At 44.7% G+C, this 14,800-nt stretch overlaps 2 protein-coding genes and 1 non-coding gene across 4 annotated transcripts; 2 read left to right on the top strand and 1 right to left on the bottom strand.

Moving 5' to 3' along the window:
- The first annotated feature begins 4,337 nt into the window (after positions 1 to 4,337).
- On the top strand, positions 4,338 to 4,440 carry LOC119334816. Its single transcript, XR_005161576.1, has one exon. It is a non-coding gene; the product is annotated as a U6 spliceosomal RNA (small nuclear RNA).
- A 2,099-nt stretch (positions 4,441 to 6,539) lies between these two features.
- LOC119329532 (phosphate transporter PHO1-3-like) lies at positions 6,540 to 11,510 on the top strand. The gene is made up of 14 exons (XM_037602595.1): positions 6,540 to 7,083; positions 7,184 to 7,517; positions 8,003 to 8,441; positions 8,523 to 8,571; positions 8,664 to 8,735; positions 8,837 to 8,966; positions 9,056 to 9,176; positions 9,281 to 9,530; positions 9,615 to 9,719; positions 9,817 to 9,861; positions 10,250 to 10,402; positions 10,503 to 10,781; positions 10,868 to 11,004; positions 11,109 to 11,510. Exons 1-14 carry the CDS (start codon positions 6,718 to 6,720, stop codon positions 11,194 to 11,196), a joined length of 2,568 nt encoding a protein of 855 aa, XP_037458492.1. The 5' UTR covers positions 6,540 to 6,717; the 3' UTR covers positions 11,197 to 11,510.
- LOC119329533 (pentatricopeptide repeat-containing protein At1g74600, chloroplastic-like) lies at positions 11,387 to 14,573 on the bottom strand. Of its 2 annotated transcripts, XM_037602596.1 has the most exons (4): positions 12,263 to 14,573; positions 12,078 to 12,182; positions 11,666 to 11,988; positions 11,387 to 11,545 (listed from the first exon to the last, which is right to left on the bottom strand). In XM_037602596.1, exon 1 carries the CDS (start codon positions 14,504 to 14,506, stop codon positions 12,491 to 12,493), a length of 2,016 nt encoding a protein of 671 aa, XP_037458493.1. In that variant the 5' UTR covers positions 14,507 to 14,573; the 3' UTR covers positions 11,387 to 11,545; positions 11,666 to 11,988; positions 12,078 to 12,182; positions 12,263 to 12,490. The 2 variants fall into 2 exon arrangements, with proteins under 2 accessions (XP_037458493.1, XP_037458494.1); XM_037602597.1 differs by lacking the exon at positions 11,666 to 11,988.
- Between the last annotated feature and the right edge of the window lie 227 nt (positions 14,574 to 14,800).

Here is a 14,800-nt window from a genome sequence, read left to right as displayed (position 1 = left end):
GAGAGGAAGAAAAGAAAATGCCATAAGACTCGGACCAGCAATAGCACAAATCAGGATTGCATTGCACTAGATGGCTCAAGAGACTGATTGGATCATGTCACTCAAATCTGTCTCAGGGGATGCAGTGTCATCCCATTTTATATTATCTAGACTTCTTTACCCAAGCCTTTTGGTTGTTATGAATCCTTTGATAAAACAGCTCCAGGGTAATAATGCTCTGTTGTTATCGTTATATACCTTCCATCACAAGCTCACAACCAGGTGACATACGGTGCATGTGATTGTGACTTTCGCTCACTAACAAAACATGGTTGAAATCACTATCTGAAATCCCCGAAATTTTCTATCATTAAATTTACTGAGGTGTGGAGAAAAAGGCTTTGTCATCATTCTGCTAGAAAAGAAGTCACTTTTCACGATAAACCACATCCGAGGTGCCGAGCGCTGATAGGTTGGTACGAATAGTGGTTTACCCCCTCTCCCACCTGGCGTCGGAAGCGGGTGTCCAACTCCTTTTGAAGTGATTGCTAAAGCTCTTTGCCTAACCTTGGCCTCAAACATACAATCTTGTTACCAACAATGCTAGATGATACCCTACGCGATGCTATCGGAATTCGTTACAATATATTTCGATGAGATTTAGTTGAAAGAAACATGGATATTTAGATCACTAATATGATAACTGAAACTGAAAATATATGTGATTTATTGTATTTGATTATTGTATAGTTATATTTTTGTTGAATATAGAGTAGCATAAAAGAAAGGAAACGACTTGGGCTTTTCCCTTGCGTGTTTTCATGTTTTAACAGAATGAAAATAAGTTATTGGAGATCACCTATTTACTTATATAGTATTTGAAACATGGATACTAGGGTTGTGAAATAAAGAAGAGATCATATCTTGGTGAGCACAGACGCACTATGTTAGTCAATATAGTTATGTATAAATGATGTTCTTTATGAGAAAGTATTTCTCTTTTTGAAAACAAATGAGAAAGTATTTCTGACCCACCGCGGGTTATCCACAAGTATTCACAGCAGCAAACACCTTCTAAACATATGCATGTTATCTACATGTATACACACTGCTTACGCTCCACAAATGATAGAATAATAATTTGGGCTGTTTGGGCCATAATTGAGAGTTTGTTTTCTATGGTGGAACATATTCCACTATCTTAGAAACCTTCTTAGAAAACTTTTTCCGAGAAAATTATCCTTTTTTTTTTGAAACAGAGGCAAAAGACTTGCCTCATTCATTAATAAAGGAGGAGAGTTTTAGAGTACAAATTAGTGGCTCCACAACATAGCCCGTCCGTCAATAAAAGGGAAAATAACAACTACTCTCGCGGCATGATAATGCTCAGGTGCCTAGCTCCTGCCGTGACCCAAAGTTTGGCTTCATCTTGGATTAGTTTTAGAATGTAGAAGGGGGGCGTTGATTTCTTCCTAAAAACTCTAGCGTTCCTCTCATTCCAGATGACCCAACCGACAAGCATAGCAAGTGAAGCCATGGCCTTCCGGTTCGCCGTATTGGGCTTCGACATGTTTGTCCACCAATGTTTGATGCTGCGCTCCGCCTGCCATTGATGGATCTCGAGAGCCCCTAGGCCAAGCCACTTCTTTACCAATCTCCATACGCGCAAGGTGAATCTGCACCGAAAGAAGAGGTGCGCGGACGTCTCGTTTGCCCTTCTGTAGAGGGTGCATAGACCGCAATTCTCCCAACCTCGCTTCTCCAATCTATCCGCCGTCCATATCCTGTTTTGAATCGCTAGCCAAGAGAAGAACTTGACCTTGGGAGGTGCCCAAACCTTCCAAATAGTCTTGTTCATGGTTGTCGTCGTGGAGCCCAAGAACTGGATCCTATAAGCAGAGGCCGCCGAATACTCACCGTTGGCCTCAAATTTCCAGGATATGTCGTCATCAATGTCCGGTGAAAGCTGGAATTGCTCCAAGCGGACCCAAAGGTCCACAAACTCCACAATGTGGTTGATCGTTAGGTTGATGGAAGGATCGATCTTGTGCACCCAAGCATTGTCTCGCAGAGCATCCCTCACCACCCACTTCCTTCGCTTGGAGGCTGTGAAGATGAGGGGGGCGATATCCTTAGGTTTTTTCCCTCTCAACCATGGTGCCTCCCAGAAGGGCGTCTTCCCTCCATTTCCCATGGTAATGACGGTGGAGGCGTAGAAGAGGTCCATATCCACCTCAGAGCACGGGTTTCCTAATCCCACCCATAGTCTAGTCGGGTCCTTCCACTCCACCCACGGCCATCTCAACCTTAGAGCTCTTGCAAATTTCCCCAATTGCAGCACTCCAAGCCCGCCGAGATGCGTAGGGCGGCAAACAGTCTCCCAGTTGACCTTGCATTTTGCACCTGAAGTTTGACTCTGAGCTGACCACAGGAAAGCACGCTCAATTCTATTGACATTGTGTAGCACGCCGGCGGGAATGTTCAGGGATGTGATGTGGTAGACGACTTGTGAAGTGAGGACCGATTTGACCAAGGCCGCCCGGCCTATTGTGGTGATGTTTCTCCCTTGCCATGGAGGAAGCCTCGCAGCCACCTTGTCCTCAAGGTGTTGGAAGTCCACCCTTTTCAGCTGCCAGATGGATAATGGGAGTCCCAGGTACTTCAATGGGAAAGAAGTTCGCGAGGCAGGCAGACTGTGGAGTATGTCGTCAAGGTTTAGGTTGCCACAGCGAATTGCGACAACAGAGCTCTTCTGAAAGTTGGTGGACAGACCGGTGACCCCTCCAAAGGCACTAAGGATGGCCGCAAGGTTGGCCACGTCTTCCCGTGAGGGGGAGATGAAGATCGCTGCATCGTCGGCATACAGGGAGGTACGAACAGTAGATCCACGCCCTCGGATTTTCTGCAGCAGGTTGTGACTTGTGGCAATGTCGAGAAGCTGCTGCAAGGGGTCGATCGCGAGGACAAAGAGTAGGGGTGAAAGGGGGTCCCCTTGTCTGAGCCCTCGACCATGGCAGATGGCGGCCCCGGCAATACCATTGAGGAGGACGCGCGAAGAGGACGTGCATAAGAGGGTTGCCACCCAATCCCGAAAGCGGTCCGGAAATCCCATCCGACGGAGTAGGTCAAGGATGTACTCCCATCGTACCGAGTCAAAGGCCTTCCGGATATCCAACTTGAAGAGCAAGGATGGAGTTTTGTTCCTGATGTTCTAAGGTGGAACTGTACCGCTAGAAATGCAATTCCCTTATTATACCCAACAACCGCTTTCAAGTCAGTGTTATTTTTCCTTGAAATAAATCGAGCAGAAAAACTTGGTAAGTAGCAAACTCACACCAAGCTAGACCTCTTTAGAGATTGCAATTCGGATATATTTGTCAATGCAGGATGGCTTTCATGATGACCACCTTGCTAAACATTGAGGAAACCCTCTATTGGTTGTGAGGGCAGCCCTTCCTGGTGCATGAGAATATCCAATCACATATTCCCCCAGGTGAAAAGTCACCCTGCCGAAAAGTTGAAAGGGCTCTCCCTCTCTCCGTGTGGTCTATGGACCCTAAGATTTGCACTGTGTTCCTTTTAAATGACATCTTGATGCTGACAGGATTAAGCCATCCTAGTCCTAAGGCCTATAGGGCACTCAAAATTGCTCTCAGTTAAGATGACTAGTCCAAAAGCTTTTTTCAAACATCCTTTATTAAGCGCTTTCTCGAAACATCCTTTATCTATACATTTTACCTACCAAAAGTTACATTGCCAACCACTTACTCTTAGCATTATTGTTCCAAACTGCAATCCAAGTAAGTAAACAAGCTGAATCTGTAAAACATGAACCACGCGGATCTTATATACTCATATGTTCTTCACACGTTCATTTGCGGTGAAACATATCCTGATCGGAAAAAATTATGGTCTGCCTAATATTTGGCTGCTTACCAAATTTGTCATTTGCTTCAGTATCTAGGTAGAAAAAGGCAGCTGATCATGGACAAGATATATAAAGATATTAAAGGTATATCAGAGAAATTCCAGGAGAGATAGACACAATCTTCTGTTCGAGAAATTAGAAGCAGTTGTTTCTTAATTAACACCAAGGATTTTGCTTTTGCTGTCCACTCTCTGACGACCATCCTACTAAACGGCTTTGTCTAAATAGCAGGATATCATTTTAAAGTTGCAAAGCAGAGTTATCATCTTCTTTCTGGGATACACTTTAAAATTCCATTGTTCATAATTTATTAAAAAGGATTCCGACCCTTCATTTTCAACTAAAAGCAAAGCTCTGTGTGTTTAATTTTATAATCCGCTTAGGGTGCATCTTAGGAGAGGACATCCTGACAGCTGAGCTGTGCATTTGAGTCCCTTCTCGGAAATCTGATAAAACTGGAATGAGACAAACAAGATTAGCATGGCCCATGCCCAGGAATAACCTGCATATATCAAGAAAAAAACGTATGCATTTGACTGATGTGATAAGATCAATAGAATCTTCCATTATGGAGAAAAAATGGCAGACTTAACAGTCAACAAATACGGACGAATATCACAGACTAAATTAAGCGTATTAAGTATGAATTGTTTAGCTGGGTTACCGATTAATCAGATTTTATTTTGGATAAAACTTTGCAATGTCAGTCACTTCACAAACATTTTGTGCTCACATATGATGTGGAAAAGATTTCATTTATAAAATAATTTGGTGTGGACTTGAACAATGTTCCAAATAATTATATTGAAATAGCCGTCTTCTAACTTCTTTCCAAACAGGGCACTGTGGGGTGTTTGATGAAGTTCTAACTTATCAGGAAATGTAGAAGCCGGATACCTAATTGTACGATGGCATGTTATAAGCAATAGTCACATGAGGTGTGTACTAGTCCATTAAAATCATAATAGCACTTCTAATAGTTATAAATGTTCAACAAAGATAGATAAGATTCGCACAACATGTATAAAACGTGGCATAAATTTGACACCCAAATTTGCTGCACACACAGAAAAACAACAAAGGAAAGAAAATTTATGTTACATATATAGTACTCCCAAATCTATTACTGTTTACAACAAATTTAGTACCTTAATACCAGGGGGAGTTTCTCACCTTCAAACTTCAATGCACCGACCACAATTTGCTTCTGTTCGAGCCAGACAAACAGAGCATCGCCACAATCAAGATTATCCTCTTCTGTTTCTAAGTCGTGCCTAGTTTAAAAATCAACTTCGCCAAAAGTGGGGTGGTGGCTATGGCCTTAGACGGCGACGAATGGCTGCTATCACCAACCTTCTCAACTGCAAACTTACTGATTTCCCAATCACGTATCTCGGTCAGTTTCACTTCTTGAAAGCAAGTTCGAATCTACTACATAGAAGCTACTGCAATGAAAGAGTTACCCAATGACAAACGGGTCCCAGACGCAGGAAAATATGGTGACACTTTTATAGCGATTATGATTTTGCGCGTGAGCTATGGAGAGCTTACATAATTTTTAGCGATAGCCTCCACAACGATTTTGATGATCCATATTCTGCCATTCTGTTAGAGTTGCCCTAAGAGAGTCCAACACGATGGAGTCCATGCAAATTCGGCTATAGGAGTGATTAAGAAGGGTAGGATCCAGCTTCCAGCAAGAGTCCAAGAACATACAAGAATATCTAACGAGTCATGGTAGAAGTAGAAGAGTGTAAATGTGTAATAGTCCCAGTTGTCACTAGCTGAAATTACTCTGCAGTGAATAATAGCCAACCTATAAGGTCTACCTCGACGGCCTAAAAGTAGAAGAGGCAACAGATTTGTGCAAGGGCCTTGGCTCTCAGGATATAGGAGATGACAGCTGGTGGGTAAATTTTTATCACATTGACGGCAAAGTCAATAGAGGGGCTTAATTCCGCAGTTGTGCATAATCTATGCCTCTTTTCAGCTTATGGCATTCTGGGTCCGTAAGTCATCCCATGAGCTGAAAATAAGGGGACCCCTGCACGTTTGAAGGTAAGAAATTTTTGCACTGTAGTTGAACTATTTCCTGTAAAAAAAAGATCACAACCACATGCAATTTGATTCAAAGGATTTTTGAAGAAATTTTGGATGGTTATAATCCTTAGAAATTTTTCCTACAATGATTGTTTGATTCATAGGATTGAATCATATAGGAATTTTGCAGAAGGATTCCTTTATACTATACGACATTCCATAAAAAATAGAATCCACTCAAATCTCTTGAAAATAATACTTTTTTCGAGAAAAGGAATACTTTGTTTTTCCTGTGATGCAATCAAACAAACCAAAATAATGTATCAGGATTCCTATGTTTTCAGAATTCTGCGAATTAAAAGAGGCACTGAAATGGCCAGTGAACCGAGTGGCATGTGCAAGCTCTTTTTCCCGTGGGCCCATTTCTTCATCCTCTGCGGGACACATTTCTTTGCACTAGAGCCATGCACGACCCTAACAGCCTCCACCATCGTCGTCGCTGGTCCAATGGAGTGAGTGACCCCCCATCCATCCATCCTATAAAACAGGTCCCTCCCACCATCCCTCCCCTCTCTCAACTGGGGAGCTAACAGAGACGGCGAGAATCCATCCAACCCAACCCAACCCAAGGCACCAACACACACTACGCCCAACTGGTGATCACCAATTGACAGGAGCTAGCTAGCATAAACCCCCACATGAGCAACAGCTAATTCCCCAGTCTCCTTCAGCCCTCCCTCTCATAGATTCTAGTTCCAAATTCCCCTCCAATGGACGCTGCTAACCCACAGTCGCATGCGGCTCATATAAGTACGCCTTACCCCATGGCTTCCTTTGAGACACCTGCACACCGGTGCCACCACCACAGCTGCGGCGAGCTGCACTGCTCCGCCCTGAGGCCGCCAATGGTGAAGTTCTCCAAGCAGTTCGAGGGCCAGCTCGTGCCAGAGTGGAAGGAGGCCTTCGTCGACTACTGGCTGCTCAAGAAGGACATCAAGAAGCTGCAGGCCGCCGCAGGAGCCGAGGCGGCGCCACGGCCGGCGCAGTGCCAAGCGCCCGTGGCTGCCAGCCACTGGGTGATGAGGCTCCCGTTCCTCAACCCCCATGGCCACCACAAGGAGCACGGCGCCATACAGGTATGCAGCGCACATGTGCAGCCTCGTGCAAACTATTTTCCAGGTGAGATGGTCGACTGAGATGAGGTTCGTATGTTCCGTTTGTACGTGAGCAATGCAGGTGCACAGAAAGCTGGCGAGCAGCGGCAACCACGGCGCGGTGGCCGGAGAGGTGTACGAGACGGAGGTTCTGGACGCGGCAGGGTTTGCCGGCGCCGAGGCGGAGGCGGCGAGGGCCTTCTTCCAGAGGCTGGACGAGCAGCTGAACAAGGTGAACCGATTCTACGAGAGGAAGGAGGGGGAGTTCCTGGAGCGCGGGGAGTGCCTCAGGCGGCAGCTGCAGATCCTCGTCGAGCTCAAGGCCGCCGTCACTGAGGCGCGGCGTCGCGGGGGCTCATCGGCGGCGGGGAGCGCCGACCCGGAGGACCCGTCCGTGTCTTGTTCTATCCTGCATGGTGAGTGTACATACTACATACATACATAAATGCATGCCACTATATGTCCTAGATATGCTTGTTAATTAAACCAGTTGAGGGTAAAAGCTGATTATTAGGCCAGCTGCTGCTGTCTAGCTGATCTTGAAACATGCATAAATAAGGCTACTAGTCCAGTAGTCTTATTCAATTGGAAGGGAGAATTGGACGAGGCAATCCTGGTTGGAGTATCCAAATTAGTCCAGTAGTTGGGTTTGGCGTGCAATTGAAAGGCATATTTAGTTTCATGCTGAGATGCTTCTTCATCAGCCAGGTGCTAGTTATTCATTGTTAGTCTTCTATTAGCAATTTAGCATACGAGGAATTGAATGGTGTCATACCAACTCGTTCCACAAAAGGATGAGTGGATGACACCCATTCCCCATCACATATACACCCCATGAGTGAGTTCTTCGAGCTTTGAGGTCGCGTAGAAATTGATTTGTGGCTTGCCACCAAAATTGCAGGAGATCAATCCCTCAGGGGCATTACAGAGCAAGAACACGAAAGTCAAGAAAAGCTCGCCGACGATGCTACGGCAAAGAACACTGATGAAGGGGAGGACCATCTTTCCATCTCCGAAGGTCTGGGTGACTCGGGAAGGATTGAGAAGCCGAGAGAAGAAGCTGCCAACAAGCTGAGGACATTCTCGGGGAGGGCGGTCACTTGCCAGGGCAGGAGCGTGAGGATCAACATTCCAGTCACCACGCCATCGAGGACCGTGTTTGCCATCCGTGAACTTCTGTTCGATGACATGCTAAGCCAGTCAAGGAAGACTGGGGGGAATGGTGGTGATGGCAGTGAGAAGTTGAGCATCAACAAGAAAAAAGTGCACCAGGCAGAGAAGATGATCAGAGGAGCCCTGGTTGAGCTATACAAGGGCTTGGGGTACCTCAAGACGTATCGGTAGGTGTAGCTGATGACATGGTATGTTGTTCTGCTTTGTGCACCGAGTGGGTACTGACGGGGAAAGCACTCTTGTTGCAGGAGCTTGAACATGCTGGCTTTTGTGAAGATTTTGAAGAAATTTGACAAGGTTCCTGCCAATGCCTCTCTCCTTATTGCATTGCCTGAAAGTTATCACATATAAGCAACGCTGAAAGAACAAAACATTTTTTCGTGTTGCAGGTTACAGCAAAGGAAGTGCAGACAATTTACCTGAAAGTAGTGGAGAGCTCCTACTTTAATAGCTCTGACAAGGTATTTTTCAACAATACAGTGGCCTTGAGAAGATCTGAAGTATGTAATTCTAATAGAACTCCAAAGGTTCCGAGTTCTGACTGAAAACTTCCTCTTAATAGGCAATCAGGCTAATGGACGATGTCGAGGAGCTGTTTGTGAGACATTTCGCAAGTGGTGACAAAAGGAAAGCAATGAAGTATCTGAAGCCAAATCAGAAAGAAGAATCACATGCTACCACATTTTTCATAGGTAATAGTTGTTTATAAGCTTTGCATTCTGTTCCAATTCCATCATCAAGATCATTTCAGATTCCTTATGCACTACTGTCAAATTTTCAGGACTATTCACTGGTGCCTTTGTAGCATTATTTATCGGCTACTGTATCATGGCGCACATAGCTGGGATGTACACTCAGCAGTCAAACAAGGTCTACATGTCAACATCCTACCCTGTCCTTAGGTAAGCACCCAACATGTCAGTTCAATTGCTACTATACTCTTAAGAAACAAAAGGTGCTAAAACTCAATGATCCAGTACTGATATTAAACGATCCCGATCTGCAGCATGTTCAGCCTCTTCTTCCTGCATCTCTTCCTCTATGGATGCAACATCTTCATGTGGAGAAAGACACGCATAAACTACGCATTCATATTCGAATTTGCACCTACGAAAGAGCTCAAGTATCGTGATGTGTTCTTGATATGCACTACCTCTATGACGATTGTTGTTTGTGTCATGTTTGCACACCTGATACTCATTGTCAAAGGGTATTCTTCAAGTACAGTCCAAGCAATCCCAGGGTGCCTTCTTCTGGTATGCTATATTTAACGTTACATATGTAATGTTTATTGTCAATGTTGCTATAACCATAAGAGGCTGATGCTTCTACTTATTCAGGTGTTCTTATTAGTATTGGTCTGCCCTTTCAAAATCCTTTACCGATCAAGTCGTTATCACTTCCTAATAGCGATCAGAAACATCATTCTAACCCCCTTTTACAAGGTACTTTGCTATAGCTTAAGAGCATTTTTTTTAAATGAGTGGACGGAATCCTATCAAACTCCATACAAGAAAAAGCTAAATTCATGTTTATATGCAGGTTGTCATGGTTGATTTCTTCATGGCTGATCAGCTTTGTAGCCAGGTAATCGAATAATAGAAGCTAAATGTTTGTCAAGTTCAGCTATGCTAGCTTAAACCAAAATGCTCAGTAGGGTCCATTTTCAACATGAACTGATCAGCATCAATAATTTCTTTTGTCAACATGAATGTTTATTTGAGTTAATATTTACTACTCCCTCCGTTCACTATTATAAGATGTTTTTGGATATTTCAATATGGACTACATACGGACTGAAATGAGTGAACAAACACACTAAAATGCGTCTATATACATCCAATTCAGAAGAAAGTTAGAACATCTTATAATAGTGAATGCAGGGAGTACATATTACTACAGTGTAGCGCGTAAAGAAGCAATGATGGTGTTTAATTTGGAATGACTAATAAAGTAATGATTTGCTGGAAAATAGGTACCGCTGCTTAGGACCCTGGAATACCTGGCATGTTATTACATAACCAGCAGCTATAAGACACAAGACTATGGATACTGCACAAGAGTGAAACATTTTAGAGATTTGGCTTATGCAGTATCCTTCCTGCCCTACTACTGGAGAGCCATGCAGGTATACAAGATTGAGCATCACTTACCACATCATAATGTCTGTTCTTCAGACTTCTTATAGGTACTAATGCTCTTTCTTATCATTACGGTTGTCCTGACAGTGTGCAAGGAGGTGGTTTGACGAAGGGGACATAAACCACATTGTCAACCTTGGGAAGTACGTGTCAGCAATGCTTGCTGCAGGAACAAAAGTGGCATATGAGAATGATAACAGTGCTGGATGGCTGTCACTTGTCGTCATCGTGTCAAGTGTCGCCACTATCTACCAACTGTACTGGGACTTTGTCAAGGACTGGGGTCTTCTACAGTTTAACTCCAAAAACCCTTGGCTTCGTAACGATCTGATACTTAAACAAAAATACGTTTATTTCATATCCATGGTATGTTCTCTAAAATAATTAAGGTTTGCATCGAAAAATTGCGAGCGAAGATTGCATGTACTTACAGAGAGCCTGACATTTTACAGGGTTTGAACCTTCTTTTGAGGCTTGCTTGGCTTCAAACTGTCATCCACCCTAACATTGGAAGCCTGGATTCTAGAGTAACTCTGTTCTTTTTGGCAGCTCTTGAGGTGATTCGACGGGGCCTTTGGAACTTCTACAGGTAAAGTTTTTGCCAGTGAATCCTAAGTCTTAAATTTTTCATTGTGAGGGATATACAAGCCTGAATTTACACTAAAAGAACATTACGAAAAACTTCTATGTCAGGCTGGAGAACGAACACCTAAACAATGCAGGGAAGTTCAGAGCTGTGAAGGTTGTTCCACTTCCTTTTCATGAAGTCGAAGAGGACTAACAGCATGGGGCGTCATTGCAGCACGCTCTAGGATTGCAAAACTCCCAAACAGTTCAGATGTAACACCAACTAATGTTAGAAAGCATGCACTACACTACTATAATTCAATTCATTTTTTGGTGTGACAAATAAAGCGCATTCAAATGTACCGTTTGGAGAGGAGAAGTGATATGCAAATAATAACACTATATACATAGAGCACATAAGTTCCAACTAGTTTTCCATGTAAGAATTGGTACTGGTATAATGTAAACTGAAGTCAGATAACTTCATGAGATCCAAGTACTCGAAAAATAGTTGCTCTACAGTTCTTCTGTTGACTGTTCCACCCATCTTGTATTTTGGCTACCTGGGAAATATGATTATATCTAGTTAGTGGTAGCCCAGTCATGGATAAATTACCTCAAAAGAGATCAATCAAGGATCAATATGACTAGCAGAATTCGCAGTTGACTAATAAGTTACTTACATTACAAGCTCAACTAGGGATGCAAAGTGGCATCGTGCTAAGGCCCACTAAACTAAGCTGCCAGTATAAAATGTACTGATTACAGCAAATAGGGGCCAGCCTTATTCTTTTTTTATCAACTTAAGGAAGCGGGCTGACGTGGGACGCCACTTTGCATCCCTAAGCTCAACAAGATCGCACGCATCATCACATACTGACATATATTCAGTAGTGAAGCTCCAGTGTTTTGAATTGTGAATACTGAATAGTAAGCACATACGAGATCCTGGTATACAGATTGTTGATGTTGCAGTTAACCTGACATTAGCATTGTGTCTTCTTTGCTGCATATATGTTCAAAAATAGCATATTACAACTTAATTTACAAATCAGAGAGCATATGTAAGAAGAGCTGGGCAATGTTCATACTGACCTTCCATTAGAGGTTGAATGCAAAAAAGGGTATTGATGCCTGGCATTGCATTTGCTTCCAATAATGGGTTTACACCTCTAAATTTCCAATAACATCAAAACTCACCTGACAATATACAAGAATTGTACATAGTGGTAAGAACTCTGTTTGCAGTTTACAACATTGTTAGTAACAGAGTATCTCACCTTAAGATATTGCAACCAAGTCCTAGGCATATAAAGGATAATAATCTTGTCCTTCGTACCAAGTCATCTTTCTAGTGGAGATATGACATTGGGCTCAATTCCCAGACATGACAACCGCGACAAGCAGTCAGTCAATCTCACACGGTTGAGTCCATTATGCCTCAATACAACTATCAAGTGTAACTCCACCTGATGTGTAGAAAACGACACATCAACGCATCACCAATCTTACGTTATTCCAACTTGTAATACATCGCATGTATTATCTGAAAATTCTTCTCCAGCAACCCAACTACTTCCCACATCTTTTCTTACTCGCTGGACATCAAACACAGTACGATTCCAAGCCTTCTCTTCCCACATGTCAATTGAAGCATGAATGCTGGATAATGTAATGTATGGTGAAGGATCATCTGGTCTTATTTCAAGAATCTTCTTTGCTGCCAGCCTTCCCAACTCCACATTACCATGAGTCCTACATGAAGCTAGCAAAGCTTCCCACACGAGTTGGTCCGGATGACAAGGCATAGCATCAATAAACTCAAGTGCATCAGAAAATCTTCCAGCGCGGGCAAAAAGATCAACCATGCATGTGTAGTGCTCCATCTTAGGCTTCACACTGTACTTGGTGTTCATCAGTTTGAAATACTCACAACCCTCAGCAACTAGGCCCATTCGGCTGCAAGATGATAACAACCCGACAAAAGTGTAATCATCTGGACAAACTGCTTCTTCTTGCATCAGATCAAATAGCTGAATGGCTGCCACCTCATTTCCATGCTGTGAAAAACTTGTGATTAGTGCATTCCACGAGATAATGCCTCTACTTCTCATTGAATTGAAAATCTTCAGTGCAATATGAACACTTCCGCACTTGGCGTACATAGTCAAAAGGGCATTCTCAACTGAATTGGCATCATCAATTCCTAACTTCACCGCCCTCGAGTGAATTTGCCACCCAACAGCATAATTTGTGGTGCTAGAACAGGCCCTTAGCACACTGGTAATGCAAAAGACGGGAGATCCTAAGCCTTTCCGAAGCATTTCCCTGAAGAGCAAGAGTGTCTCCAGAGCAAGATCATTTTGTGTGTAGCAAGTTAATAATGCCGTCCATGATATAATGTCTTTGTTTTCCAAACGATCAAATATAATCTCTGCACTCATGACATCCCCACATCTTCCATAAACAGTGATGGTTGCATTGAGCAGTAATGTATCCAGCTTAAAGAAAGTCTTCAGAGCATAGCAGTGGACCTCCTTGGCCATTCTCAGCTGTCCCAATGATGAACAAACCTGCAGTAGGCTAGTTACAGCTGACTGATCAATCGCCATATTTTCCATGACCATCTCACGAAAGTTCCAAACTGCCTCCATGTTGCATCCATTCCGTGCAAAAGCTACAAGAAGTGAAGTCCTGGAGAAGGCATCATGCCTTATCCGGCAAGACAACCTAGCCATCTCATTCACTCCACCACATCTACCATACATCGCTATAAGGGCGGTTCCTAAAGCAGGATCAACATCAGTTCCCATCTTCAATAAGCAGCCGTGGATTTGCTTCCCACCAGGGAGCAACTCGGTTGCATCAAATACCTTGAGGATGCAAGAAACCGTTGCGTTTGTTGGCCAAACCTTCAAGAGCAGCATCCTCTTTAGCAAGGCAATTGCTGCATCACGGTGCTCTGAACATCCCTGGTTGACAAGGCAGCTGATTATGCTCGTCCAGCTGGCGACGCACCTCTGCGGCGAGAGCGCAAACGCCCGCCACGACGAGTCCACGCGCCCGCACTTGGAGTACATATCCACCAGCGCCCCCGCAACGCTCTCGTCCTCGGCCACACCAAACTTGAGAGCGGAGGCATGCGCTTGCGAGCCCGCGACGGTGTCTTTGGCACGGGCGCACCCGGCGACCAGAGCGCCCAGCACGAACGAGTTGGGGCGGTCGCAGCTTCCGCGCTCCCCGCTACGAAGCATGTCGGAGAAGAGAAGAAAGGCCTCCCGGAGGTCGCCGAGGCGAGAGGCGCCGGAGACGAGGACTGACCAGGAGACGACGTTGCGCTGGGGCATTTCGTCGAACAGGCGGCGTGCTTCCGCGTGGAGGCTGCCGCTGATGTAGGAGAGGAGGAGGTTGTTGCAGAGGTAGATGGAGGCGAGGCAGCCGAGCTTCGCGGCGGCGCCGTGGACTGCGCGCGGGTGACGGCCGCCGCCGCCGCCGCGGAGGAGGGCGGCCAGGTGGTCGTGCATTTGTGCCTGGCATTCGGCCGCCGCCGCTCACCTCAGCCTGTGTCGCGCTCCATCTACACTCGGCGGGGTTTAGAGAAAAGAGGTGGTCTTCGGTACAACACCTCCCAAGACGTATAAAGGGTAGGGGCAGTCATTTTCACACGCCGTATAATAATACCCGCCCGCCGTAGGCGCGCCTGCGTCGCCGTACGGCACTGTCGCGTACGCCCGCCCGTACGCGCCCACATCCGCATGCACGCCCGAGTGATTAAAAAAAAACGATCGGCGAACCCTATTTTCAAAACGCCTCACTCG

The sequence above is a fragment of the Triticum dicoccoides genome, chromosome 7A, assembly GCF_002162155.2.
Source record: "Triticum dicoccoides isolate Atlit2015 ecotype Zavitan chromosome 7A, WEW_v2.0, whole genome shotgun sequence".
Lineage (NCBI taxonomy): Eukaryota > Viridiplantae > Streptophyta > Magnoliopsida > Poales > Poaceae > Triticum > Triticum dicoccoides.
The sequence above is the reverse complement of the archived record's forward strand: the minus strand, read 5'-3'. Positions and strand labels throughout refer to the sequence as shown.

What these genes read in the sequence shown, in the direction of transcription:
- LOC119329532 (XM_037602595.1), top strand. Translation starts at nt 6,718, where the DNA reads ATGGACGCTGCTAACCCACAGTCGCATGCGGCTCATATAAGTACGCCT. An exon ending in GGGTACCTCAAGACGTATCG is followed by an intron (nt 8,442 to 8,522) that starts GTAGGTGTAGCT and finishes CTCTTGTTGCAG; the next exon opens with GAGCTTGAACATGCTGGCTT. An exon ending in TGCTACCACATTTTTCATAG is followed by an intron (nt 8,967 to 9,055) that starts GTAATAGTTGTT and finishes TCAAATTTTCAG; the next exon opens with GACTATTCACTGGTGCCTTT.
- LOC119329533 (XM_037602596.1), bottom strand. Translation starts at nt 14,506, where the DNA reads ATGCACGACCACCTGGCCGCCCTCCTCCGCGGCGGCGGCGGCGGCCGT.